Source organism: Mycteria americana, unplaced genomic scaffold, assembly GCF_035582795.1.
Source record: "Mycteria americana isolate JAX WOST 10 ecotype Jacksonville Zoo and Gardens unplaced genomic scaffold, USCA_MyAme_1.0 Scaffold_255, whole genome shotgun sequence".
Taxonomy (NCBI): domain Eukaryota; kingdom Metazoa; phylum Chordata; class Aves; order Ciconiiformes; family Ciconiidae; genus Mycteria; species Mycteria americana.
The window spans coordinates 1-25453 of record NW_027445594.1 but is presented as its reverse complement, the minus strand read 5'-3'; the positions used below and the strand labels follow the sequence as shown (position 1 = coordinate 25453).

General features: G+C 69.3%; 1 protein-coding gene across 1 annotated transcript; it reads left to right on the top strand.

Annotated features, from left to right (window-relative positions):
• Positions 1 to 364: 364 nt before the first annotated feature.
• On the top strand, positions 365 to 23274 carry LOC142403416 (liprin-alpha-3-like; the record flags this gene model as incomplete). The annotated part of the gene is made up of 11 exons (XM_075489655.1): positions 365 to 543; positions 7306 to 7522; positions 8231 to 8388; positions 9326 to 9471; positions 10584 to 10674; positions 12132 to 12213; positions 16178 to 16378; positions 19228 to 19290; positions 19393 to 19419; positions 20800 to 20975; positions 23177 to 23274. Coding segments are annotated over 11 exons (1438 nt in total), but the record flags the coding sequence as incomplete, so codon positions are not given.
• Positions 23275 to 25453: the final 2179 nt, after the last annotated feature.

The following is a 25453-nucleotide window of genomic DNA, read 5'->3' as shown; positions in this document are numbered from 1 at the left end:
CCATCCCATCCCATCCCATCCTCATCCTCATCCTCATCCTCATCCCATCCCATCTCGTCCTCATCCCATCCCATCCCATCCCATCCCATCCCATCCCATCCTCATCCTCATCCTCATCCTCATCCCATCCCATCTCGTCCTCATCCCATCCCATCCCATCCCATCCCATCCCATCCCATCCCATCCTCATCCTCATCCTCATCCTCATCCTCATCCCATCCCATCTCGTCCTCATCCCATCCCATCCCATCCCATCCGCATCCGCATCCTCATCCCATCCTCATCCTCATCCTCATCCTCATCCCCATCCCCATCCCCCCCCACCCCACCCCATCCCTCTCCCGTCCCCGTTCCCACCCGCCAGGGCCCGGACTGGGAGCGGGGGGGGGTCCCTCTGGAGGGCCCCCCCGAGGGCTCGGACGAGGAGGAGCGGGAGGGGCCGGGGGGCTGCGGGGAGCTGCTCTCCCCCAGCGGACAGACGGACGTCCAGACGCTGGCCTTCATGCTGCAGGAACAGCTCGAGGCCATCAACAAGGAGATCAAGTCAGTTCCCCGGGGGGACCCCCAAATCCCAGGGACACCCCCAAGGGACCCCAAATTCCAGGGACACCCCAAAACCCTGAGATCTCGCCCCAGGGATCCCCAAACCCCGTGGAAATCCCCCCCAGGGATCACCCTCAGAGACCCCCAAACCCAGGGATCCCCCCCCAGAGACCCCAAAATCTCAAGGACACCCCCAAGGGACCCCAAATCCCAGGGACACCCCAAAACCCTGAGATCCCCCCCCCAGGGATCCCAAACCCCGTGGAAATCCCCCCCAGGGATCCCCTCAAGACCCCCAAACCCCAGGGACCCCCCCAGGGATCCCCCTCAGAGACCCCCAAACCCAGGGATCCCCCCCCAGAGACCCCAAAATCTCAGGGACACCCCCCCAGGGACCCCCAAACCCCAGGGACACCCCAAAACCCTGAGATCCCCCCCCCAGGGATCCCCAAACCCCATGGAAATCCCCCCAGGGATCCCCTCAAGACCCCCAAACCCCAGGGACCCCCCCAGGGATCCCCCCCAGAGACCCCAAAATCTCAAGGACACCCCCAAGGGACCCCAAATCCCAGGGACACCCCAAAACCCTGAGATCCCCCCCCAGGGATCCCCAAACCCCGTGGAAATCCCCCCCAGGGATTCCCTCAAGACCCCCAAACCCCAGGGACCCCCCCAGGGATCCCCCCAGAGACCCCAAAATCTCAAGGACACCCCCCAGGGACCCCCAAATCCCAGGGACACCCCAAAACCCTGAGATCCCGCCCCAGGGATCCCCAAACCCGTGGAAATCCCTCCCAGGGATCCCCTCAAGACCCCCAAACTGCAGGGACCCCCCCAGTGATCCCCCTCAGAGACCCCCAAACCCAGGGATCCCCCCCCAGAGACCCCAAAATCTCAGGGACACCCCCCCAGGGACCCCCAAATTCCAGGGACACCCCAAAACCCTGAGATCCCCCCGCCCCCAGGGATCCCCAAACCCCGTGGAAATCGCCCTCAGGGATCCCCTCAAGACCCCCAAACCCCAGGGAGCCCCCCAGGGATCCCCCCCAGAGACCCCAAAATCTCAAGGACACCCCCAACGGACCCCAAATCCCAGGGACTCCCCCCCAGGGACCCCCAAACCCCAGGGACACCCCAAAACCCTGAGATCCCCCCCCCAGGGATCCCCAAACCCCATGGAAATCACCCTCAGGATCCCCTCAAGACCCCCAAACCCCAGGGACCCCCCCAGGGATCCCCCTCAGAGACCCCCAAACCCAGGGATCCCCCCCCAGAGACCCCAAAATCTCAGGGACACCCCCCCAGGGACCCCCAAACCCCAGGGACACCCCAAAACCCTGAGATCCTGCCCCAGGGATCCCCAAACCCCGTGGAAATCCCCCCAGGGATCCCCTCAAGACCCCCAAACCCCAGGGACCCCCCCAGGGATCCCCCTCAGAGACCCCCAAACCCAGGCATCCCCCCAGAGACCCCAAAATCTCAGGGACACCCCCCCAGGGACCCCCAAATCCCAGGGACACCCCAAAACCCTGAGATCCCCCCCCCCAGGGATCCCCAAACCCCATGAAATCCCCCCCAGGGATCCCCTCAAGACCCCCAAACCCCAGGGACCCCCCCCCAGGGATCCCCCCCAGAGACCCCCAAACCCAGGGATCCCCCCCCAGAGACCCCAAAATCTCAGGGACACCCCCCCAGGGACCCCCAAATCCCAGGGACACCCCAAAACCCTGAGATCCCCCCCCCCCCAGGGATCCCCAAACCCCGTGGAAATCCCCCCCAGGGATCCCCTCAAGACCCCCAAACCCCAGGGACCCCCCCAGGGATCCCCCTCAGAGACCCCCAAACCCAGGGATCCCCCCCCCAGAGACCCCAAAATCTCAGGGACACCCCCCCAGGGACCCCCAAATCCCAGGGACACCCCAAAACCCTGAGATCCCCCCCCCAGGGATCCCCAAACCCCATGAAATCCCCCCAGGGATCCCCTCAAGACCCCCAAACCCCAGGGACCCCCCCAGGGATCCCCCCCAGAGACCCCCAAACCCAGGATCCCCCCCCCAGAGACCCCAAAATCTCAGGGACACCCCCCCAGGGACCCCCAAATCCCAGGGACACCCCAAAACCCTGAGATCCCCCCCCAGGGATCCCCAAACCCCGTGGAAATCCCCCCCAGGATTCCCTCAAGACCCCCAAACCCCAGGGACCCCCCCCAGAGACCCCAAAATCTCAGGGACACCCCCCCAGGGACCCCCAAACCCCAGGGACACCCCAAAACCCTGAGATCCCCCCCCCCAGGGATCCCCAAACCCCATGGAAATCGCCCTCAGGGATCCCCTCAAGACCCCCAAACCCCAGGGACCCCCCCAAGGATCCCCCTCAGAGACCCCCAAACCCAGGGATCCCCCCCCAGAGACCCCAAAATCTCAGGGACACCCCCCCAGGGACCCCCAAACCCCAGGGACACCCCAAAACCCTGAGTTCCCCCCCCCCCCAGGGATCCCCAAACCCCGTGGAAATCCCCCCCAGGGATCCCCTCAAGACCCTCAAACCCCAGGGACCCCCCCAGGGATCCCCCCCAGAGACCCCAAAATCTCAAGGACACCCCCAAGGGACCCCAAATCCCAGGACACCCCAAAACCCTGAGATCCCCCCCCCCCCAGGGATCCCCAAACCCCGTGGAAATCCCCCCCAGGGATCCCCTCAAGACCCCCAAACCCCAGGGACCCCCCCAGGGATCCCCCCCAGAGACCCCCAAACCAGGGATCCCCCCCCCAGAGACCCCAAAATCTCAGGGACACCCCCCAGGGACCCCCAAATCCCAGGGACACCCCAAAACCCTGAGATCCCCCCCCAGGGATCCCCAAACCCCGTGGAAATCCCCCCCAGGGATTCCCTCAAGACCCCCAAACCCCAGGGACCCCCCCAAGGATCCCCCTCAGAGACCCCCAAACCCAGGGATCCCCCCCCAGAGACCCCAAAATCTCAGGGACACCCCCCAGGGACCCCCAAACCCCAGGGACACCCCAAAACCCTGAGATTCCCCCCCCCAGGGATCCCCAAACCCCATGAAATCCCCCCAGGGATCCCCTCAAGACCCCCAAACCCCAGGGACCCCCCCAGGGATCCCCCCCAGAGACCCCCAAACCCAGGGATCCCCCCCCAGAGACCCCAAAATCTCAGGGACACCCCCCAGGGACCCCCAAACCCCAGGGACACCCCAAAACCCTGAGATCCCCCCCCCCAGGGATCCCCAAACCCCATGGAAATCGCCCTCAGGGATCCCCTCAAGACCCCCAAACCCCAGGGACCCCCCCAGGGATCCCCCTCAGAGACCCCAAACCCAGGGATCCCCCCCCAGAGACCCCAAAATCTCAGGGACACCCCCCCAGGGACCCCCAAATCCCAGGGACACCCCAAAACCCTGAGATCCCCCCCCCAGGGATCCCCAAACCCCGTGGAAATCCCCCCCAGGGATTCCCTCAAGACCCCCAAACCCCAGGGACCCCCCCAAGGATCCCCCTCAGAGACCCCAAACCAGGGATCCCCCCCCAGAGACCCCAAAATCTCAGGGACACCCCCCCAGGGACCCCCAAACCCCAGGGACACCCCAAAACCCTGAGTTCCCCCCCCCCCAGGGATCCCCAAACCCCATGGAAATCGCCCTCAGGGATCCCCTCAAGACCCCCAAACCCCAGGGACCCCCCCAAGGATCCCCTCAGAGACCCCCAAACCCAGGGATCCCCCCCCAGAGACCCCAAAATCTCAGGGACACCCCCCCAGGGACCCCCAAATCCCAGGGACACCCCAAAACCCTGAGATCCCCCCCCCCAGGGATCCCCAAACCCCATGGAAATCGCCCTCAGGGATCCCCTCAAGACCCCCAAACCCCAGGGACCCCCCCAGGGATCCCCCTCAGAGACCCCCAAACCCAGGGATCCCCCCCCAGAGACCCCAAAATCTCAGGGACACCCCCCCAGGGACCCCCAAACCCCAGGGACACCCCAAAACCCTGAGTTCCCCCCCCCCCAGGGATCCCCAAACCCCATGGAAATCGCCCTCAGGGATCCCTCAAGACCCCCAAACCCAGGGACCCCCCCAAGGATCCCCCTCAGAGACCCCCAAACCCAGGGATCCCCCCCCAGAGACCCCAAAATCTCAGGGACACCCCCCCAGGGACCCCCAAACCCCAGGGACACCCCAAAACCCTGAGTTCCCCCCCCCCCAGGGATCCCCAAACCCCATGGAAATCGCCCTCAGGGATCCCCTCAAGACCCCCAAACCCCAGGGACCCCCCCAAGGATCCCCCTCAGAGACCCCCAAACCCAGGGATCCCCCCCCAGAGACCCCAAAATCTCAGGGACACCCCCCCAGGGACCCCCAAATCCCAGGGACACCCCAAAACCCTGAGATCCCCCCCCCCAGGGATCCCCAAACCCCATGGAAATCGCCCTCAGGGATCCCCTCAAGACCCCCAAACCCCAGGGACCCCCCCAGGGATCCCCCTCAGAGACCCCCAAACCCAGGGATCCCCCCCCAGAGACCCCAAAATCTCAGGGACACCCCCCCAGGGACCCCCAAACCCCAGGGACACCCCAAAACCCTGAGTTCCCCCCCCCCCAGGGATCCCCAAACCCCATGGAAATCGCCCTCAGGGATCCCCTCAAGACCCCCAAACCCCAGGGACCCCCCCAAGGATCCCCCTCAGAGACCCCCAAACCCAGGGATCCCCCCCCAGAGACCCCAAAATCTCAGGGACACCCCCCCAGGGACCCCCAAACCCCAGGGACACCCCAAAACCCTGAGTTCCCCCCCCCCCAGGGATCCCCAAACCCCGTGGAAATCCCCCCCAGGGATCCCCTCAAGACCCTCAAACCCCAGGGACCCCCCCAGGGATCCCCCCCAGAGACCCCAAAATCTCAAGGACACCCCCAAGGGACCCCAAATCCCAGGGACTCCCCCCAGGGACCCCCAAACCCCAGGGACCCCAAAACCCAGGACACCCCAAAACCCAGAGATTCCCCCTAGGCAATGGGGGGCTGGGGGGGCAATCGGGGAGCAATGGGGGGCTGGGGGGGTCAAGAGGGGGGCAATGGGGGGGCTCTGGGGGCAGTGGGGGGCTGGAGGGTAAAGTGGGGGGGCAATGGGGGTCTGTGGGTTAAGTGGGGGGGCAACGGGGGGGCTCTGGGTGCAGGGGGGTCTGGGGGTTAAATTGGGGGGGTCTTGGGTCTGTGGGGCAAGTGGGGGGGCAATGGGGGTCTCTGGGTGCAGTGGGGGGCTGGAGGTAAAGTGGGGGGGCAATGGGGGTCTGTGGGGCAAGTGGGGGGGCAATGGGGGGGCTCTGGGTGCAGTGGGGGGCTGGGGGTAAAGTGGGGGGGCAATGGGGGTCTGTAGGGCAAGTGGGGGGGCTCTGGGTGCAGGGGGAGGATGGGGGGTAAATTGGGGGGGTCTCGGGTCTGTGGGGCAAGTGGGGGGGCAATGGGGTCTCTGGGTGCAGGGGGGGACTGGGGTAAAGTGGGGGGGCAATGAGGGGGCTCTGGGTGCAGTGGGGGGCTGGGGGTAAAGTGGGGGGGCAATGGGGGGGCTCTGGGTGTAATGGGGGGCTGGGGGTAGAGTGGGGGGGCAATGGGGGGCTCTGGGTGCAGTGGGGGGCTGGGGGTAAAGTGGGGGGGCAATGGGGGGGCTCTGGGGGCAGTGGGGGGCTGGAGGGTAAAGTGGGGGGGCAATGGGGGTCTGTGGGTTAAGTGGGGGGGCAACGGGGGGGCTCTGGGTGCAGTGGGGGGCTGGGGGGTAAAGTGGGGGGGTCTCGGGTCTGTGGGGCAAGTGGGGGGGCAATGGGGGTCTCTGGGTGCAGTGGGGGGCTGGGGGGTAAAGTGGGGGGGCAATGGGGGTCTGTGGGTTAAGTGGGGGGGCAATGGGGGTCTCTGGGTGCAGTGGGGGGCTGGGGGTAAAGTGGGGGGGCAATGGGGGGGCTCTGGGTGTAATGGGGGGCTGGGGGTAGAGTGGGGGGGCAATGGGGGGCTCTGGGTGCAGTGGGGGGCTGGGGGTAAAGTGGGGGAGCAATGGGGGGGCTCTGGGTGCAGTGGGGGGCTGGGGGTAAAGTGGGGGGGCAATGGGGGTCTGTAGGGCAAGTGGGGGGGGCTCTGGGTGCAGGGGGAGGATGGGGGGTAAATTGGGGGGGTCTCGGGTCTGTGGGGCAAGTGGGGGGGCAATGGGGTCTCTGGGTGCAGGGGGGGACTGGGGTAAAGTGGGGGGGCAATGAGGGGGCTCTGGGTGCAGTGGGGGGCTGGGGGGTAAAGTGGGGGGGTCTCGGGTCTGTGGGGCAAGTGGGGGGGCAATGGGGGTCTCTGGGTGCAGGGGGGTCTGGGGGTTAAATTGGGGGGGTCTCGGGTCTGTGGGGCAAGTGGGGGGGCAATGGGGGGGCTCTGGGTGCAGGGGGGGGCTGGGGGGTAAATTGGGGGGGTCTCGGGTCTGTGGGGCAAGTGGGGGGGCAATGGGGGGCTCTGGGTGCAGTGGGGGGCTGGGGGTAAAGTGGGGGGGCAATGGGGGGGCTCTGGGTGTAATGGGGGGCTGGGGGATAAACTGGGGGGGGCAATGGGGGGCTGGGGGGCAAGCGGGGGGCAATAGGAGGCCGTGGGATATTTGGGGGGGGCAATGGGGGGCTGGGAGGGGCCTGGGGGATTTGGGGTCCGGACAAGGGGGTACCATGGGTTGGGGGGGGCCCCCCCCTTTCCTGACACCCCCCCCCCTTTGCTCCCCCCCCCCCAGGCTGATCCAGGAGGAGAAGGAGTGCACGGAGCTGCGGGCGGAGGAGCTGGAGAGCCGGGTGGGGGGGGGGGGGCTGGAGGGGGCCCCCCTGGGGCGCTACCGGGGGGGGGGCGCCTCCCTGCCCCCCTCCCTCACCAGTTCCACCTTGGCCAGCCCCTCCCCCCCCAGCAGCGGCCGCTCCACCCCCCGCCTGGCCCCCCCCAGCCCCGCCCGCGAGGTGAGTGGCCCCCCACCCCCCCCCCAAATGCCTAGGGACCCCCCCCAAATGGAATGGGGGGGGGAGGCGGGGTGCTCACCCCAAATGGTTGAAGACCCCCCCCAAGTGGCTGGGGAACCCCAAAATTGATGGGGGGGCAGAGTGCCCCCTCAAATGGCCAGGGACCCCCCCAAAAGTGGCTGGGGACCTCCAAATTGGAGGGGGGGGCAGGTTGTCCCCCCCAAATGGTTGGAGACCCCCCCCAAATGGCTGGGGACCCCCGAAAATGGAGGGGGGGTCCCTGGGGGGGCAGGGTGCCCTCCCAAATGGCCAGGGACCCCCCCCAAGTGGCTGCGGACCCCCAAAATGGATGGGGACCCCCCCAAATAGCTGGGGGGGTGCCAGACTGACCCCCCCCAAATGGCCAGGGGTCCCCAAAAAGCCTGAGAGTTTCCAGGTTCCCCCCCAAATGGCCGGGAACCCCCCCCAAGTGGCTGCGGACCCCCAAAATGGATAGGGGGTGCCAGGGTGCTCCCCCCAAATGGCTGGGGACCCCCAAATGGCCAGGGGTCCCCAAAATACTGGGGGGGGGGGGGCAAACCTCTAGGGGCTGTCAGGGCCCCCCCAGATGGTCGAGGACACCCCAAATGGTCTGGCTGCTTCCAGGGTCCCCCCAAAATTACAGGGCCCCCCCAAATTATCCGCCCCCCCCCTCCGCCCCCCCCCCAGAACCACGTCCCCAAGGAGGAGCCCCGGGGGGCGGAGGAGAAGGGGCCGGGTCCTGGGGACCCCCCTGCCCCCCCCCGAGCACCCCGACTGGAGCGGGGGGGTCCCCCCTTGGCGCTGCCGGCGGCCGGGCTGGAAGAGGGGCGCGACCCACGAGTGGGGTGAGTTGGGGGGGCTCTGGGGGGTCGCTGGGGTCATATTGGGGTGCTGGGGAGGTCCCTGGGGGGGTCCCTGGGGTCTTATTGGGGTGCTGGGGGGTCCCTGGGGGGGTCCTGGGGTCTTATTGGGGTGCTAGGGGGTCTTCGGGGGTTCCTGGGGGGGGTCTCGGGGGGTCCCTGGGGGGTCTTGGGGGGTCTCAGGGGGTTCTGGGATCATATTGGGGCGCTGGGGGGGTCTTTGGGGGGTCCCTGGGGTCATATTGGGGTGCTGGGGGGGTCCCTGGGGGTCTCTGGGGGGTATCCGGGGGTCCCTGGGGTCATGTTGGGGTGCTGTGGGGGGTCCCTGGGGGTCCCTGAGGTCATGTTGGGGTGCTGGGGGGGTCTCGGGGGATCCCTGGGGGTTCCTGGGGTCATTATTGGGGTGCTGGTGGGGTCCCTGGGGGTCTCTAGGGGGTCTCCGGGGGTCCCTGGGGTCATGTTGGGGTGCTGGGAGGTCTCGGGGGGTCCCTGAGGTCATGTTGGGGTGCTGGGGGGGGGTCCCTGGGGGTCTCTAGAGGGTCTCTGGGAGTTCCTGAGGTCATGTTGGGGTGCTGGGGGGTCTCGGGGGGTCTCGGGGGGTCCCTGGGGTCATGTTGGGGTGCTGGGGGGGGCCCCTGGGGGTCCCTGAGGTCATGTTGGGGTGCTGGGGGGTCTCGGGGGGTCTCGGGGGGTCCCTGGGGTCATGTTGGGGTGCTGGGAGGTATTTGGGGGGTCCATGGGGGGGGGGGGTCTCTGGGGTGGGAAATCTTTCACCCTACGGGGCCACCACGAGATCTCGGGGTGCAGTTTGGTGGGTGTAGGGGGGGGCTGTGGGTGCTATTTTGGGTCCTGGGGAGGGGGTGGGGGTGTGTCCCCCTGGGCTACAGCCGATGGGTGCCCCCCCCCCACCCACCCACCCCAGGCTGGTCCCCGAGGGTCCCGGTGCCCCCCCCGACCCCCTGCACAAAGCCCCCAAGAAGAAGAGCATCAAATCCTCCATCGGGCGCCTCTTCGGCAAGAAGGAGAAGGGGCGTCTGGGCCCCCCCTCGAGAGACGCCCCCTCCCTCGGTGGGACCCCGACCTCCGGGCACCCTCACCCCCACCCTAGGGCGCACCGGGGACCCAGCCGTCCGGACACCCCCCCCCCCTCCCCAGCCCATCACACCCACCCTAGGCCCAGGGGACCCAGGTGTCTGGGTGCCCCCCCCCCCCCTCAATGCCCCCAAAGGGACCCAGGCGTCGGGGTGCCCCCCCCCCCCGCCTTTGGACCCCCACCCAAAGGGACCCAGGCGTCCGGGCACCCTGACCCCCACCCCACAGCACCCTGGGGACCCACATGTCTGGGTGTCCCCCTCCTTGACCCCCCCCCAAAGGGACCCAGGCGTCGGGGTGCCCCCCCCCTCAATCCCCCCTACCCCAAAGGGACCCAAGCGTCCGGGTGCCCCCCCCCCACTTTGGACCCCCACCCAAAGGGACCCAGGCGTCGGGGTGCCCCCCCCCTTTAGACCCCCACCCCAAAGGGACCCAGGCATCCGGGTGCCCCCCCCTTTGGACCCCCACCCAAAGGGACCCAGGCGTCCGGGCACCCTGACCCCCACCCCACAGCACCCTGGGGACCCACATGTCTGGGTGTCCCCCCCCTTAACCCCCCCAAAGGGACCCAGGCGTCGGGGTGCCCCCCCCCCCGCCTTTGGACCCCCACCCGAAGGGACCCAGGCGTCCGGGCACCCTGACCCCCACCCCACAGCACCCTGGGGACCCACATGTCTGGGTGTCCCCCCCCTTAACCCCCCCTCAAAGGGACCCAGGCGTCGGGGTGCCCCCCCCTCAATCCCCCCTACCCCAAAGGGACCCAAGCGTCCGGGTGCCCCCCCCCCCTCTTTGGACCCCCACCCAAAGGGACCCAGGCGTCCGGGCACCCTGACCCCCACCCCACAGCACCCTGGGGACCCACATGTCTGGGTGTCCCCCCCCTTGACCCCCCCCAAAGGGACCCAGGCGTCGAGGTGCCCCCCCCTCTTTAGACCCCCCCCCAAAGGGAACCACGGCATCCGGGTGTCCCCCCTCCCCCTCGGCCCCCCATCCCGGGAGGGGGGGGGGGGAACCCAGGCGTCCGGACCCCTTGGGGTCCCTTGGTGGTGAGGGGGGGGTGTCTCACCCTGTGCCCCCCCCCCCCGCAGCCGGGACCCCCTCGGAGGAGCTGGGCCCCCCCGACGCCCTGGGGCTGGCCAAGCTCTCGGGGGCGGTGGAGGACCGCCGGAGCAAGAAGAAGTAAGGGGGGGGGGGGGGGTGTCCCTCAATTTTGGGGGGGGGGGTCGGGGGGGTTTGGAGGTTCGGGGGGCTTTGGGGAGGGTCTGGGGGAGGCTTTTCAAGGGGTCTGGGGAGGCTTTTAGGGGAGTCTGGGGGGATTTGGGGAGGGTCTGGGGGGGCTTTGGGGGGCTTTGGAGGTCAGAAGGGGTTTTTTTGGGGAGTCTGGGGGGGTCTTTGGAGGGGTCTGGGGGGATTTGGGGAGGGTCTGGGGGGGCTTTGGGGGGCTTTGGAGGTCAGAAGGGGTTTTTGGGGGAGTCTGGGGGGGTCTTTGGAGGGGGTCTGGGGGGATTTGGGGAGGGTCTGGGGGGGCTTTGGAGATCAGAGGGGTTTTTTTGGGGAGTCTGGGGGGGGTCTTTGGAGGGGTCTGGGGGGGCTTTGGAGGTCTGGGGGGCTTTGGGGGGTCCTGGGGGGATTTGGGGAAGGTCTGGGGGGGCTTTGGGGGGCTTTGGAGGTCAGAAGGGGGTTTTGGGGGAGTCTGGGGGGGGTCTTTGGAGGGGTCTGGGGTCTGGGGGGGCTTTGGAAGTTTGGGGGGGTCTGGGGGGATTTGGGGAAGGTCTGGGGGGGCTTTGGAGGTCCGGGGGGGTTTGGGGGGAGTCTGGGGGGCTTCGGAGGGGTCTGGGGGGATTTGGGGAAGGTCTGGGGGGGCTTTGGAGGTCCGGGGGGGTTTGGGGGGAGTCTGGGGGGCTTCGGAGGGGTCTGGGGGGATTTGGGGAAGGTCTGGGGGGGCTTTGGAGGTCCGGGGGGGTTTGGGGGGAGTCTGGGGGGCTTCGGAGGGGTCTGGGGGGATTTGGGGAGGGTCTGGGGGGGCTTTGGAGGTCTGGGGGGGTTTGGGGGGAGTCTGGGGGGGCTTTGGGGGGCGTTGGAGGTCAGAGGGGTTTTTTTGGGGAGTCTCGGGGAATCTTTGGAGGGGTCTGGGGGGATTTGGGGAGGATCGGGGGGGGCTTTGGGGGGTCTTTGGAGGTCGGGGGGCTTTTGGGGGAGTCTGGGGGGTCTTTGGAGGCGTCTGGGGGGGCCTTGGGGGGGATCTGGGGGGGGCTGGGGGGGCTTTGGGGGGCTTTGGGGGAGCTTGAAGGTGTCTCAGGGGGATTTGGGGGGTCTGGGAGGAATTTGGGGGGCTTTGGGGGGAGGTTGAGGGGGTCTGGGGGGGCTTTGGGGGGGGCTGGGGGTGCCCATGGGGGGGGGCAGGGGGCTTTGGGGATCTCGGCCGAAGTTGGGGGTCTCGGGGGGGGGGGGGGGGGCTGGGGGTGCCTTGGAAGGGGGTCAGGGTGCTTCGGGGGGGGGCTCTGGGTGTATTGGGAGCCTATAGAGGCGTTGGGGGGGGGTCGGAGGGGCTTTGGGGGTCTCGGGGGTGTTGGGGGGGGTCTGGGGGTGCCCATGGGGGGGTCTCTGCCCCCCCCCATACCCCCCCCCCCCCCCAGGCACGAGCTGCTGGAGGAGGCGTGCCGGCAGGGGCTGCCCTTCGCCGCCTGGGACGGCCCCACCGTGGTGTCGTGGCTGGAGGTGGGGGGACCCCGGAGTTTGGGGGGGGGACCCCGGAGTTTGGGGGGGGACCCCGAAGTTTGGGAGGGACCCCGGAGTTTGGGAGGGGACCCCGGAGTTTGGGGGGGGACCGCGGAGTTTGGGGGGGGGACCCCGGAGTTTGGGGAGGGACCCCGGAGTTTGGGAGGGACCCCGGAGTTTGGGGGGGGACCGCAGAGTTTGAGGGGGGACCCCGGCATTTGGGGGGGACCCCGGAGTTTGGGGGAGACCCCGGTATTTGAGGGGGGACCCCGGAGTTTGGGGGGGGACCCCGGTATTTGAGGGGGGGACCCCGGCGTTTGGGGGGGACCCCGGAGTCTGGGGGAGACCCCGGTATTTGAGTGGGGACCCCGGCGTTTGGGGGGGACTGCGGAGTGTGGGGGGAGACCCCGGTATTTGAGGGGGGACCCCGGCGTTTGGGGGGGACCGCGGAGTTTGGGGGGAGACCCCGGTATTTGAGGGGGGACCCCGGCGTTTGGGGGGGACCGCGGAGTGTGGGGGGGGACCCCGGTATTTGAGGGGGGACCCCGGAGTTTGGGGGGGACCCCGGAGTGTGGGGGGGGGACCCCGGTATTTGAGGGGGGCCCCCGGCGTTTGGGGGGGACCCCGGAGTGTGGGGGGGGACCCCGGTATTTGAGGGGGGCCCCCGGCGTTTGGGGGGGACCCGGGAGTGTGGGGGGGGACCCCGGTATTTGACGGGGAGACCCCGGCGTTTGGGGGGGACCCGGGAGTGTGGGGGGGGACCCCGGTATTTGACGGGGAGACCCCGGCGTTTGGGGGGGACCCCGGAGTTTGGGGGGGGACCCCGGTATTTGAGGGGGGACCCCGGCGTTTGGGGGGGACCGCGGAGTGTGGGGGGGGACCCCGGTATTTGGGGGAGTCCCCGGCATTTGGGGGGGACCCCGGAGTTTGGGGGAGACCGCGGCATTTGGGGGGGACCTCGGAGTTTGGGGAGGGACCCCTGTATTTGAGGGGGGAACCCGGAGTTTGGGGGAAGACCCCTGTATTTGAGGGGGGGACCGCGGAGTTTGGGGGGGACCCCGGTATTTGAGGGGGGAGACCCCGGTATTTGGGGGAGTCCCCGGCATTTGGGGGGGACCCCGGAGTTTGGGGGAGACCCCGGTATTTGAGGGGGGACCCCGGAGTTTGGGGGGGGACCCCGGTATTTGAGGGGGGGACCCCGGCGTTTGGGGGGGACCCCGGAGTCTGGGGGAGACCCAGGTGTTTGGGGGGACGCAGGCATCCAGGTGCCCCCCACCCATGGACAGAGAGGGGGTCTTGGGGTGGGGTCCCAGGCATCTGGGTGCCCCCCTCCCATAGCGGGGGGGTAGCAGGGTGGGGTCCCAGGCCTCTGGGTGCCCGGACCATAGCGGGGGGGGTGCCAGGTTGGGGTCCCAGGCCTCCGGGTGCCCCCACCCATAGCGGGGGAGTCCTGGGGTGGGGTCCCAGGCCTCTGGGTGCCCCCCACCCATAGCAGGGGGGTGTCAGGTTGGGGTCCCAGGCCTCCGGGTGCCCCCACCCATAGTGGGGGAGTCCTGGGATGGGGTCCCAGGTGTCTGGATGCCCCCACCCATGGACAGAGGGGGTCCTGTGGTGGGGTCCCAGACCTCTGGGTGCCCCCCACCCATAGCGGGGGAGTCCTGGGGTGGGGTCCCAGGCCTCCGGGTGCCCCCAGTGATGGAGAGAGGGGGTCCTGGGATGGGGTCCCAGACCTCTGGGTGCCCCCCACTCATAGCGGGGGGGTGTCAGGGTGGGGTCCCAGGCCTCCAGGTGCCCCCACCCATAGTGGGGGAGTCCTGCGATGGCGACCCAGGTGCCTGGATGCCCCCACCCATGGACAGAGGGGGTCCTGTGGTGGGGTCCAGACCTCTGGGTGCCCCCCACCCATAGCGGGGGGGTGTCAGGGTGGGGTCCCAGGCCTCCGGATGCCCCCACCCATAGCGGGGGAGTCCTGGGATGGGGACCCAGGTGTCTGGATGCCCCCACCCATGGACAGAGGGGGTCCTGTGGTGGGGTCCCAGACCTCTGGGTGCCCCCCACCCATAGCGGGGGGGGGGGGGGGTAGCAGGGTGGGGACCCAGGTGTACGGGTGCCTGGACCATAGTGGGGGGGTGCTAGGGTTGGGTCCCAGGCCTCTGGGTGCCCCCCACCCATAGTGGGGGGGTGCCAGGTTGGGGTCCCAGGCCTCCGGGTGCCCCCAGTGATGGAGAGAGGGGGTCCTGGGGTGGGGTCCGAGGCCTCTGGGTGCCCCCCACCCATAGTGGGGGAGTCCTGGGGTGGGGTCCCAGGCCTCCGGGTGCCCCCAGTGATGGAGAGAGGGGGTCCTAGGATGGGGTCCCAGACCTCTGGGTGCCCCCCACCCATAGCGGGGGGGTGCCAGTTTGGGGTCCCAGGCCTCTGGGTGCCCCCCACCCATAGCGGGGGGGTGCCAGGGTGGGGTCCCAGGCCTCCGGGTGCCCCCACCCATAGCAGGGGAGTCCTGGGATGGGGACCCAGGTGTCTGGATGCCCCCACCCATGGACAGAGGGGGTCCTGTGGTGGGGTCCCAGACCTCTGGGTGCCCCCCACCCATAGCGGGGGGGGGGGGGGGTAGCAGGGTGGGGACCCAGGCGTACGGGTGCCTGGACCATAGTGGGGGGGTGCTAGGGTTGGGTCCCAGGCCTCTGGGTGCCCCCCACCCATAGCGGGGGAGTCCTGGGGTGGGGTCCCAGGCCTCCGGGTGCCCCCAGTGATGGAGAGAGGGGGTCCTGGGATGGGGTCCCAGACCTCTGGGTGCCCCCCACCCATAGCGGGGGGGTGCCAGGGTGGGGTCCCAGACCTCTGGGTGCCCCCAGTGATGGAGAGAGGGGGCCCTGCGGTGGGGTCCCAGGCCTCTGGGTACCCCCCACCCATAGCGGGGGGGTGCCAGGGTGGGGTCCCAGACCTCTGGGTGCCCCCAGTGATGGAGAGAGGGGGTCCTGGGGTGGGGTCCCAGGCCTCCGGGTGCCCCCACCCATAGTGGGGGAGTCCTGCGACGGAGACCCAGGTGTCTGGATGCCCCCACCCATGGACAGAGGGGGTCCTGTGGTGGGGTCCCAGACCTCTGGGTGCCCCCCACCCATAGCGGGGGGGGGTCAGGGTGGGGTCCCAGGCCTCTGGGTGCCCCCCACCCATAGTGGGGGAGTCCTGGGGTGGAGTCCCAGACCTCTGGGTGCCCCCAGTGATGGAGAGAGGGGGTCCTGGGGTGGGGTCCCAGGCCTCTGGGTGCCCCCCACCCATAGTGGGGGAGTCCTGGGGTGGGGTCCCAGGCCTCTGGGTGCCCCCCACCCATAGCAGGGGAGTCCTGCGATGGGGACCCAGGTGTCTGGATGCCCCCACCCATGGACAGAGGGGGTCCTGTGGTGGGGTCCCAGACCTCTGGGTGCCCCCCACCCATAGCGGGGGGGGTCAGGGTGGGGTCCCAGGCCTCTGGGTGCCCCCCACCCATAGTGGGGGAGTCCTGGGGTGGAGTCCCAGACCTCTGGGTGCCCCCAGTGATGGAGAGAGGGGGTCCTGGGGTGGGGTCCCAGGCCTCTGGGTGCCCCCCACCCATAGTGGGGGAGTCCTGGGGTGGGGTCCCAGGCCTCTGGGTGCCCCCCACCCATAGCAGGGGAGTCCTGCGATGGGGACCCAGGTGTCTGGATGCCCCCACCCATGGACAGAGGGGGTCCTGTGGTGGGGTCCCAGACCTCTGGGTGCCCCCCACCCATAGCGGGGGGGTGTCAGGGTGGGGTCCCAGGCCTCCGGGTGCCCCCACCCATAGTGGGGGAGTCCTGCGACGGAGACCCAGGTGTCTGGATGCCCCCACCCATGGACAGAGGGGGTCCTGTGGTGGGGTCCCAGACCTCTGGGTGCCCCCCACCCATAGCGGGGGGGGGGGGGGGGGGGGTAGCAGGGTGGGGACCCAGGCGTACGGGTGCCTCCCCAGCTGTGGGTGGGGATGCCGGCCTGGTACGTGGCGGCCTGTCGGGCCAACGTGAAGAGCGGGGCCATCATGGCGAACCTGTCGGATACGGAAATCCAGCGGGAAATCGGGATCAGCAACCCCCTGCACCGGCTGAAGCTGCGCTTGGCCATCCAGGAGATGGTGTCCCTCACCAGCCCCTCCGCCCCCGCCACCTCCCGCACGGTGAGGGGCGGCTCGCACGAGGGGGTTTGCACGAGGGGCTGGCAGGAGGGGGGGTTCACGCGAGGGGTTTTGCAGGAGGGGTCTTAGGTGGGGGTCTGGCACGGGGGCTTCGGGCGAGGGGCCTCACAGGAGGGGGGTTTTGCACGAGGGGGTTTGCACGAGGGGTTTGCACGAGGGGGATTGCACGAGGGGGTTTTGCACGAGGGGGTTTGCACGAGGGGGTTTGCACGAGGGGGTTTGCACGAGGGGGATTGCACGAGGGGTTTTGCATGAGGGGGTTTGCACGAGGGGGGGTTCACGCGAGGGGTTTTGCAGGAGGGGTCTTAGGTGGGGGTCTGGCACGGGGGCTTCGGGCGAGGGGCCTCACAGGAGGGGGGTCTTGCACAAGGGGGTTTGCACAAGGGGGATTGCACAAGGGGTTTGCATGAGGGGTTTTGCACAAGGAGTTTGCACAAGGGGTTTTGCACAAGGGAGCTTGCACAAGGAGGTTTGCACGAGGGGGTTCACGCAAGGGTTTTTGCAGGAGGGGTCTTAGGTGGGGGTCTGGCACGGGGGCTTCGGGCGAGGGGCCTCACAGGAGGGGGGTTTTGCACGAGGGGGTTTGCACAGGGGGTTTGCACGAGGGGTTTTGCACGAGGGAGTTTGCACGAGGGGGTTCACACAAGGGGTTTTGCAGGAGGGGTCTTAGGTGGGGGTCTGGCACAGGGGCTTCGGGCGAGGGGCCTCACAGGAGGGGGGTCTTGCACGAGGGGTTTTGCATGAGGGGTTTGCATGACCGGGATTGCACGAGGGCTTTTGCACGAGGGGTTTTGCACGAGGGGTTTTGCACAAGGGAGCTTGCACGAGGGGGTTCATGCGAGGGTTTTTGCAGGAGGGGTCTTAGGTGGGGGTCTGGCACGGGGGCTTCGGGCGAGGGGCCTCACAGGAGGGGGTCTTGCACGAGGGGTTTTGCACAGGGGGTTTGCACGAGGGGTTTTGCACGAGGGGTTTTGCACGAGGGGGTTTGCACGAGGGGGATTGCACGAGGGGTTTTGCACGAGGGGGTTTGCACGAGGGGGTTCACGCGAGGGGTTTTGCAGGAGGGGTCTTAGGTGGGGGTCTGGCACGGGGGCTTCGGGCGAGGGGCCTCACAGGAGGGGGTCTTGCACGAGGGGTTTTGCACAGGGGGTTTGCACGAGGGGTTTTGCACGAGGGGTTTTGCACGAGGGGGTTTGCACGAGGGGGATTGCACGAGGGGTTTTGCACGAGGGGGTTTGCACGAGGGGGTTCACGCGAGGGGTTTTGCAGGAGGGGTCTTAGGTGGGGGTCTGGCACGGGGGCTTCGGGCGAGGGGCCTCACAGGAGGGGGGTCTTGCACAAGGGGGATTGCACGAGGGGGATTGCACGAGGGGTTTTGCACGAGGGGGTTTGCACGAGGCAGGGTTCACGCGAGGGGTTTTGCAGGAGGGGTCTTAGGTGGGGGTCTGGCACGGGGGCTTCGGGCGAGGGGCCTCACAGGAGGGGGGTCTTGCACCAGGGGTTTTGCACGAGGGGGATTGCACGAGGGGGATTGCACGAGGGGTTTGCACGAGGGGTTTGCACGAGGGCTTTTGCACAAGGGAGCTTGCACGTGGGGGTTTGCACGAGGGGGTTCACGCGAGAGGTTTTGCAGGAGGGGTCTTAGGTGGGGGTCTGGCACGGGGGCTTCAGGCGAGGGGCCTCACAGGAGGGGGGTCTTGCACCAGGGGTTTTGCACGAGGGGGATTGCACAAGGGGTTTGCATGAGGGGGTTTGCACAAGGGGTTTTGCACAAGGGAGCTTGCACGAGGAGGTTTGCACGAGGGGGTTCACGCGAGGGGTTTTGCAGGAGGGGTCTTAGGTGGGGGTCTGGCACGGGGGCTTCGGGCGAGGGGCCTCACAGGAGGGGGGTCTTGCACGAGGGGTTTTGCACCAGGGGTTTTGCACGAGGGGGATTGCACGAGGGGTTTTGCACAAGGGAGCTTGCACGAGGAGGTTTGCACGAGGGGGGTTCACGCGAGGGGTTTTGCAGGAGGGGTCTTAGGTGGGGGTCTGGCACGGGGGCTTCGGGCGAGGGGCCTCACAGGAGGGCGGTCTTGCACGAGGGGTTTCACACGAGGGGTTTGCATTAAGGGGGATCGCACAAGAGTTTTGCACAGAGGGCTTGCACGAGGGGTTTCACACAAGGGTTTCTGCAGGAGGGGTTTGCACGAGGGGAATCGCACAAGGGGTTTTGCACAGGGGATTTGCAGGGGGGTTTCACACGAGGGTCATGCACAGGGGTCTCGCACGAGGGGTTTTGCACGAGGGAGTTTGCACAAGGGGGTTCACACACAGGTTTTTGCAGGAGGGGTCTTAGGTGGGGGTCTTGCACGGGGTCTTACACGAGCGGCGTCACAGGAGGGGGGGTCTTGCACGAGGGGTTTTGCACAGGGGGTTTTGCATGAGGGAGCTCGCACGAGGGGGATCGCACAAGGGGGTTTGTAGGAGGGTCTTTACACAAAGGGGACTCGCACGAGGATCTTCGCAGCAGGGGTTTCACGTGAGGGGGCTCGCACGAGGGTTTTGCATGGGGGGGGTCTTGCACAAGGAGTCTCACACGAGGGTCTTGCACAAGGGGTTTCGCACAAGGGGTGTTACACGAGGGGCGTTACACGAGGGGCCTCGCACCGGGGCCTTGCACGGGGCCCTCACACAGCCTCACACGGGGCAGAGGGGCCTTGCACAAGCACCTTGCACAAGCACCTTGCACGGCCTCACGTGGCCTTGCACGACTGCCTTGCACGGACGCTGGACCCCTCCCGCCCCCCCCTCCCCGTGACGTGTGCGTGTCACCCTCCCCCCCCCCCCAGTCCACGGGCAACGTCTGGATGACGCACGAGGAGATGGAGTCGCTGACGGCCACCACCAAGCCGGTGAGCGTGAACCCTCGTGCAACGCACGAGGACCGGGGAGGGGGGGAGCGTGGGGTGGGGGGATGGGCCCCCCTGATGCCTCTCCCCCCCCCCCGCTGCCAGGAGACGAAGGAGATCAGCTGGGAGCAGGTAGGGGCAGGGGCTTGCACGAGGGGGCGGGGCTTGCACGAGGGGGTGGGGCTTGCACGAGGACAGGAGCTTGTGCGAGAGAGGGCCTTGCAGAAGAAGAGGTGCTTGCACGAGGATGGGGCCTTGCACGAGGATGGGGCCTTGCACGAGGATGGGGTTGCAGGCGATAGGCCGTGCACGAGGATGGGGCCTTGCACGAGGATGGGGCCTTGCACGAGGGGCTTTAAAGGAGCCCAGGGCTTCACACGAGGGGCTGTGCAGGAGGATGGGGCTTTGCACGGGGACCTGGCAGGAACACAGGGCCTCGCACGAGGGGACTGGCACCACCCCGGGGCCTCGCACGAGGACATGGCCTTGCACGAGGGCCCACCCCCACAATGCCAGAGCCTCGCACGAGGGGCCCGGCACTACCCCAGAGCCTCGCACGAGGGCATGGCTTTGCACGAGGGCCCACCCCCCCCCGAACCCAGAGCCTCGCATAAGGGACTTCACAGGCAGACAGGGCTCTCGCACGAGCCTGGCTCCTTGCACGAGGGACTTTGCATGTATCCAGCCCCTTGCACGAGGACAGGGTCTCGCACGAGGGAGCCCCCCACGAGCCCAGGCCCTCGCACGAGGGACCTTGCACGAGTCCAGGCCCTCGCACGAGGGCACGGCCTTGCACGAGGGTGCCCCCTGTGAACCCAGAGCCTTGCACGAGGGCAGCCTTTTGCACGAGGGACCTTGCACGAGCCTTGCACGAGGGTCCTGGCAGGGATAAGGGGGGGGGGGGGCAGAAGGGTCCTGGCAGGGATATGGGGGGTTCACAGGGGGGTCCTGGCAGGGCTGGAGGGGGGGGAAGGGTCCTGACAGGGCCAAGGGGGGGTTCACAGGGGGGTCCTGGCAGGGATAAGGGGGGGTTGAGAAGGGTCCTGGCAGCGATAAGGGGGGTTTGAGAAGGGTCCTGGCAGGGATAAGGGGGGTTCACAGGGGGGTCCTGGCAGGGATAAGGGGGGTTGGCAGAAGGGTCCTGGCAGGGATAAGGGGGGTTCACAGGGGGGTCCTGGCAGGGATAAGGGGGGATTGGCAGAAGGGTCCTGGCAGGGATAAGGGGGGTTCACAGGGGGGTCCTGGCAGGGATAAGGGGGGATTGGCAGAAGGGTCCTGGCAGGGATAAGGGGGGTTTGAGAAGGGTCCTGGCAGGGATAAGGGGGGTTCACACGGGGGTCCTGGCAGGGATAAGGGGAGGTTGAGAAGGGTCCTGGCAGGGATAAGGGGGATTCACAGGGGGGTCCTGGCAGGGCTACGGAGGGGGCTGACAGGGAGGTCCTGGCAGGTCTAATAGGTACAGGAGGGGGTGACACTGGGGGGCCAGCGGTGCCAGGCGGTGGCTGTCCCCAGATCCTGGCCTACGGGGACATGAATCACGAGTGGGTGGGGAACGAGTGGCTGCCCAGCCTGGGGCTGCCCCAGTATCGCAGCTACTTCATGGAGTCACTGGTGGACGCCCGGATGCTCGACCACCTCAGCAAGAAGGAGCTGAGGGGGCAGCTCAAGATGGTCGACTCCTTCCATCGGTGGGTGGGTGGGTGGGGGGCCCCCACCCCCCAATTTGGGGAGGGGGGCAGGCCTGGGGCATGGAGGGAGGGGGGGTGTGCATGGGAATGGGGGAAACGGGGGGGCATTGGGGATGGGGGAGGTCCCGTGGGGTGGGGGAGCACCCCTGGGGATGGGGGGGGGTCACGGGAATGGGGGGGACTGGGGGTCATTGGGGATGGGGGAGGTCCCGTGGGGTGGGGGAGCACCCCTGGGGATGGGGGGGGGGTCATGGGAATGGGGGAAACTGGGGGGCATTGGGGATGGGGGAGGTCTCATGGGGTGGGGGAGCACCCCTGGGGATGAGGGGGGTTCATGGGAATGGGGGAAACTGGGGGGCATTGGGGATGGGGGAGGTCTCATGGGGTGGGGGAGCACCCCTGGGGATGGGGGGGGGTTCATGGGAATGGGGGGGACTGGGGGGCATTGGGGATGGGGGAGGTCCCGTGGGGTGGGGGAGCACCCCTGGGGATTGGGGAGGGGTCACTGGGGATGGGGGGGGGGGTCATGGGAATGGGGGAAACTGGGGGGCATTGGGGATGGGGGAGGTCTCATGGGGTGGGGGAGCACCCCTGGGGATGGGGGGGTTCATGGGAATGGGGGGGACTGGGGGGCATTGGGGATGGGGGAGGTCTCGTGGGGTGGGGGAGCACCCCTGGGGATTGGGGAGGGGTCACTGGGGATGGGGGGGGGTCATGGGAATGGGGGAAACTGGGGGGCATTGGGGATGGGGGAGGTCTCGTGGGGTGGGGGAGCACCCCTGGGGATGGGGGGGTTCATGGGAATGGGGGGGACTGGGGGGCATTGGGGATGGGGGAGGTCTCGTGGGGTGGGGGAGCACCCCTGGGGATGGGGGGGGGTTCATGGGAATGGGGGGGACTGGGGGGCATTGGGGATGGGGGAGGTCCCGTGGGGTGGGGGAGCACCCCTGGGGATTGGGGAGGGGTCACTGGGGATGGGGGGGGGGGTCATGGGAATGGGGGAAACTGGGGGGCATTGGGGATGGGGGAGGTCTCATGGGGTGGGGGAGCACCCCTGGGGATGGGGGGGTTCATGGGAATGGGGGGGACTGGGGGGCATTGGGGATGGGGGAGGTCTCGTGGGGTGGGGGAGCACCCCTGGGGATTGGGGAGGGGTCACTGGGGATGGGGGGGGGTCATGGGAATGGGGGAAACTGGGGGGCATTGGGGATGGGGGAGGTCTCGTGGGGTGGGGGAGCACCCCTGGGGATGGGGGGGTTCATGGGAATGGGGGGGACTGGGGGGTATTGGGGATGGGGGAGGCCCCGTGGGGTGGGGGAGCACCCCTGGGGATGGGGGGGTTCATGGGAATGGGGGAAACTGGGGGGCATTGGGGATGGGGGAGGTCCCGTGGGGTGGGGGAGCACCCCTGGGGATGGGGGGGGTTCATGGGAATGGGGGGGCTGGGGGGCATTGGGGATGGGGGAGGTCTCGTGGGGTGGGGGAGCACCCTGGGGCTGGGGTTCCCCTAATTTGGGGGGTGGGGGGAGCACTGGGGGGGGGGGTGTCCTGCGGGGTGAGGGACCCCCCCCTTGGGGATGGGGGGAGAGTTCATGGGAATGGGGGACCCCCAGGGAATGGGGGGGGGGGGTCACTGGGGAGGGGAGGGGTCACTGGGGATGGGGGAGCACCCCTGGGGATGGGGGGGTCCCGGGGAATGGGTGACCCCAGCACCCCCAGGGTGACCCCAACCCCCCCAAGGTTAACCCCAGAACCCTTGGGGTGACCCCAGACCCCCCCAGGGTGACCCCAGGACCCTTGGGGTGACCCCAACCCCCCCCCAGGGTGACCCCAGGACCCCCAGGGTGACCGCAGCCCCCCCCTAGGGTGACCCCGGGACCCTCAGATGACCCCAGGACCCCCCCAGGGTGACCCCAGAACCCTTGGGGTGACCCCAGACCCCCCCAGGGTGACCCCAGGACCCTTGGGGTGACCCCAACCCCCCCCTAGGGTGACCCCAGGACCCCCAGGGTGACCCCAGCCCCCCCCTAGGGTGACCCCAGGACCCCGAGGGTGACCCCAGCCCCCCCCTAGGGTGACCCTGGGACCCTCAGGGTGACCCCAGCCCCCCCCAGGGTGACCCCAGGACCCCCAGGGTGACCCCAGCCCCCCCCCCCAGGGTGACCCCAGGACCCCCAGGGTGACCCCAGCCCCCCCCCCAGGGTGAGCCTCCATTACGGCATCATGTGCCTGAAACGCCTCAACTACGACCGGAAAGAGCTGGAGCGGCGGCGGGAGGAGAGCCAGGCCCAGAGCACCGGTACGGGGGGGCTGGGGGGGTCCTGGGGGGGTCTGGGGGGTCTGGGGGGGTCCTGGGGGGGTCCTGGGGGGTCTGGAGGGGTCTGGGGGGGGAGAGCCAGGCCCAGAGCACCGGTACGGGGGGGCTGGGGGGGGTGGGGGGGTCCTGGGGGGGTCTGGGGGGGTCTGGGGGGGGGAGAGCCAGGCCCAGAGCACCGGTACGGGGGGCTGGGGGGGTCCTGGGGGGTCTGGGGGGGTCTGGGGGGGGGAGAGCCAGGCCCAGAGCACCGGTACGGTCGTCCTAGGGGGGTCCTGGGGGGGTCCTGGGGGGTCTGGAGGGGTCTGGGGGGGGAGAGCCAGGCCCAGAGCACCGGTACGGGGGGGCTGGGGGGGGTGGGGGGGTCCTGGGGGGGTCTGGGGGGGTCCTGGGGGGGGAGAGCCAGGCCCAGAGCACCGGTACGGGGGGGCTGAGGGGGTCCTGGTGGGTCTGGGGGGGTCTGGGGGGGGGAGAGCCAGGCCCAGAGCACCGGTACGGGGGTCCTGGGGGGGTCCTGGGGGGGTCCTGGGGGGGCTGGGGGGGTCCTGGGGGGTCTGGGGGGGTCTGGGGGGGGAGAGCCAGGCCCAGAGCACCGGTACGGGGGGGCTGGGGGGGGTGGGGGGGTCCTGGGGGGTCTGGGGGGGTCTGGGGGGGGGAGAGCCAGGCCCAGAGCACCGGTACGGGGGGGCTGGGGGGGTCCTGGGGGGTCTGGGGGGGTCTGGGGGGGGGAGAGCCAGGCCCAGAGCACCGGTACGGTCGTCCTAGGGGGGTCCTGGGGGGGTCCTGGGGGGTCTGGAGGGGTCTGGGGGGGGAGAGCCAGGCCCAGAGCACCGGTACGGGGGGGCTGGGGGGGGTGGGGGGGTCCTGGGGGGGTCTGGGGGGGTCCTGGGGGGGGAGAGCCAGGCCCAGAGCACCGGTACGGGGGGGCTGAGGGGGTCCTGGTGGGTCTGGGGGGGTCTGGGGGGGGGAGAGCCAGGCCCAGAGCACCGGTACGGGGGTCCTGGGGGGGTCCTGGGGGGGTCCTGGGGGGGCTGGGGGGGTCCTGGGGGGTCTGGGGGGGTCCTGGGGGGGGAGAGCCAGGCCCAGAGCACCGGTACGGGGGTCCTGGGGGGGTCCTGGGGGGGTCCTGGGGGGGCTGGGGGGGTCCTGGTGGGTCTGGGGGGGTCTGGGGGGGGAGAGCCAGGCCCAGAGCACCGGTACGGGGGGGCTGGGGGGGGTGGGGGGGTCCTGGGGGGGTCTGGGGGGGTCTGGGGGGGGGAGAGCCAGGCCCAGAGCACCGGTACGGTCGTCCTAGGGGGGTCCTGGGGGGGTCCTGGGGGGTCTGGAGGGGTCTGGGGGGGGAGAGCCAGGCCCAGAGCACCGGTACGGGGGGGCTGGGGGGGGTGGGGGGGTCCTGGGGGGGTCTGGGGGGGTCCTGGGGGGGGAGAGCCAGGCCCAGAGCACCGGTACGGGGGGGCTGAGGGGGTCCTGGTGGGTCTGGGGGGGTCTGGGGGGGGGAGAGCCAGGCCCAGAGCACCGGTACGGGGTCCTGGGGGGGTCCTGGGGGGGTCCTGGGGGGGCTGGGGGGGTCCTGGTGGGTCTGGGGGGGTCTGGGGGGGGAGAGCCAGGCCCAGAGCACCGGTACGGGGGGGCTGGGGGGGGTGGGGGGGTCCTGGGGGGGTCCTGGGGGGTCTGGGGGGGTCTGGGGGGGGAGAGCCAGGCCCAGAGCACCGGTACGGGGGTCCTGGGGGGGTCCTGGGGGGGTCCTGGGGGGGCTGGGGGGGTCTGGGGGGGGGAGAGCCAGGCCAGAGCACCGGTATGGGGGGGGCTGGGGGGGTCCTGGGGGGGTCTGGGGATTCTGGGGGGGTCTGGGGGGGGAGAGCCAGGCCCAAAGCACCGGTACGGGGGGGCTGGGGGGGTCCTGGGGGGTCCTGGGGGTCGTGGGTTGCCATAGGGGTGCCGTGGGGTGCCCGTGGGGTGCCCGTGGGGTGTCCGTGGGGTGCTGTGGGGTGCTGTAGGGTGCCGTGGGGTGTCCGTGGATTGCCATGGCAGTGCTCTGGGGTACCGTGGGTTGCCGTGGGTTGCCATGGGGTGCCGTGGGGTGTCCATGGGGTGCTGTGGGGTGCTGTGGATTGCTATGGGGTGCCGTGGGGTGTCCGTGGATTGCCATGGGAGTGCTCTGGGG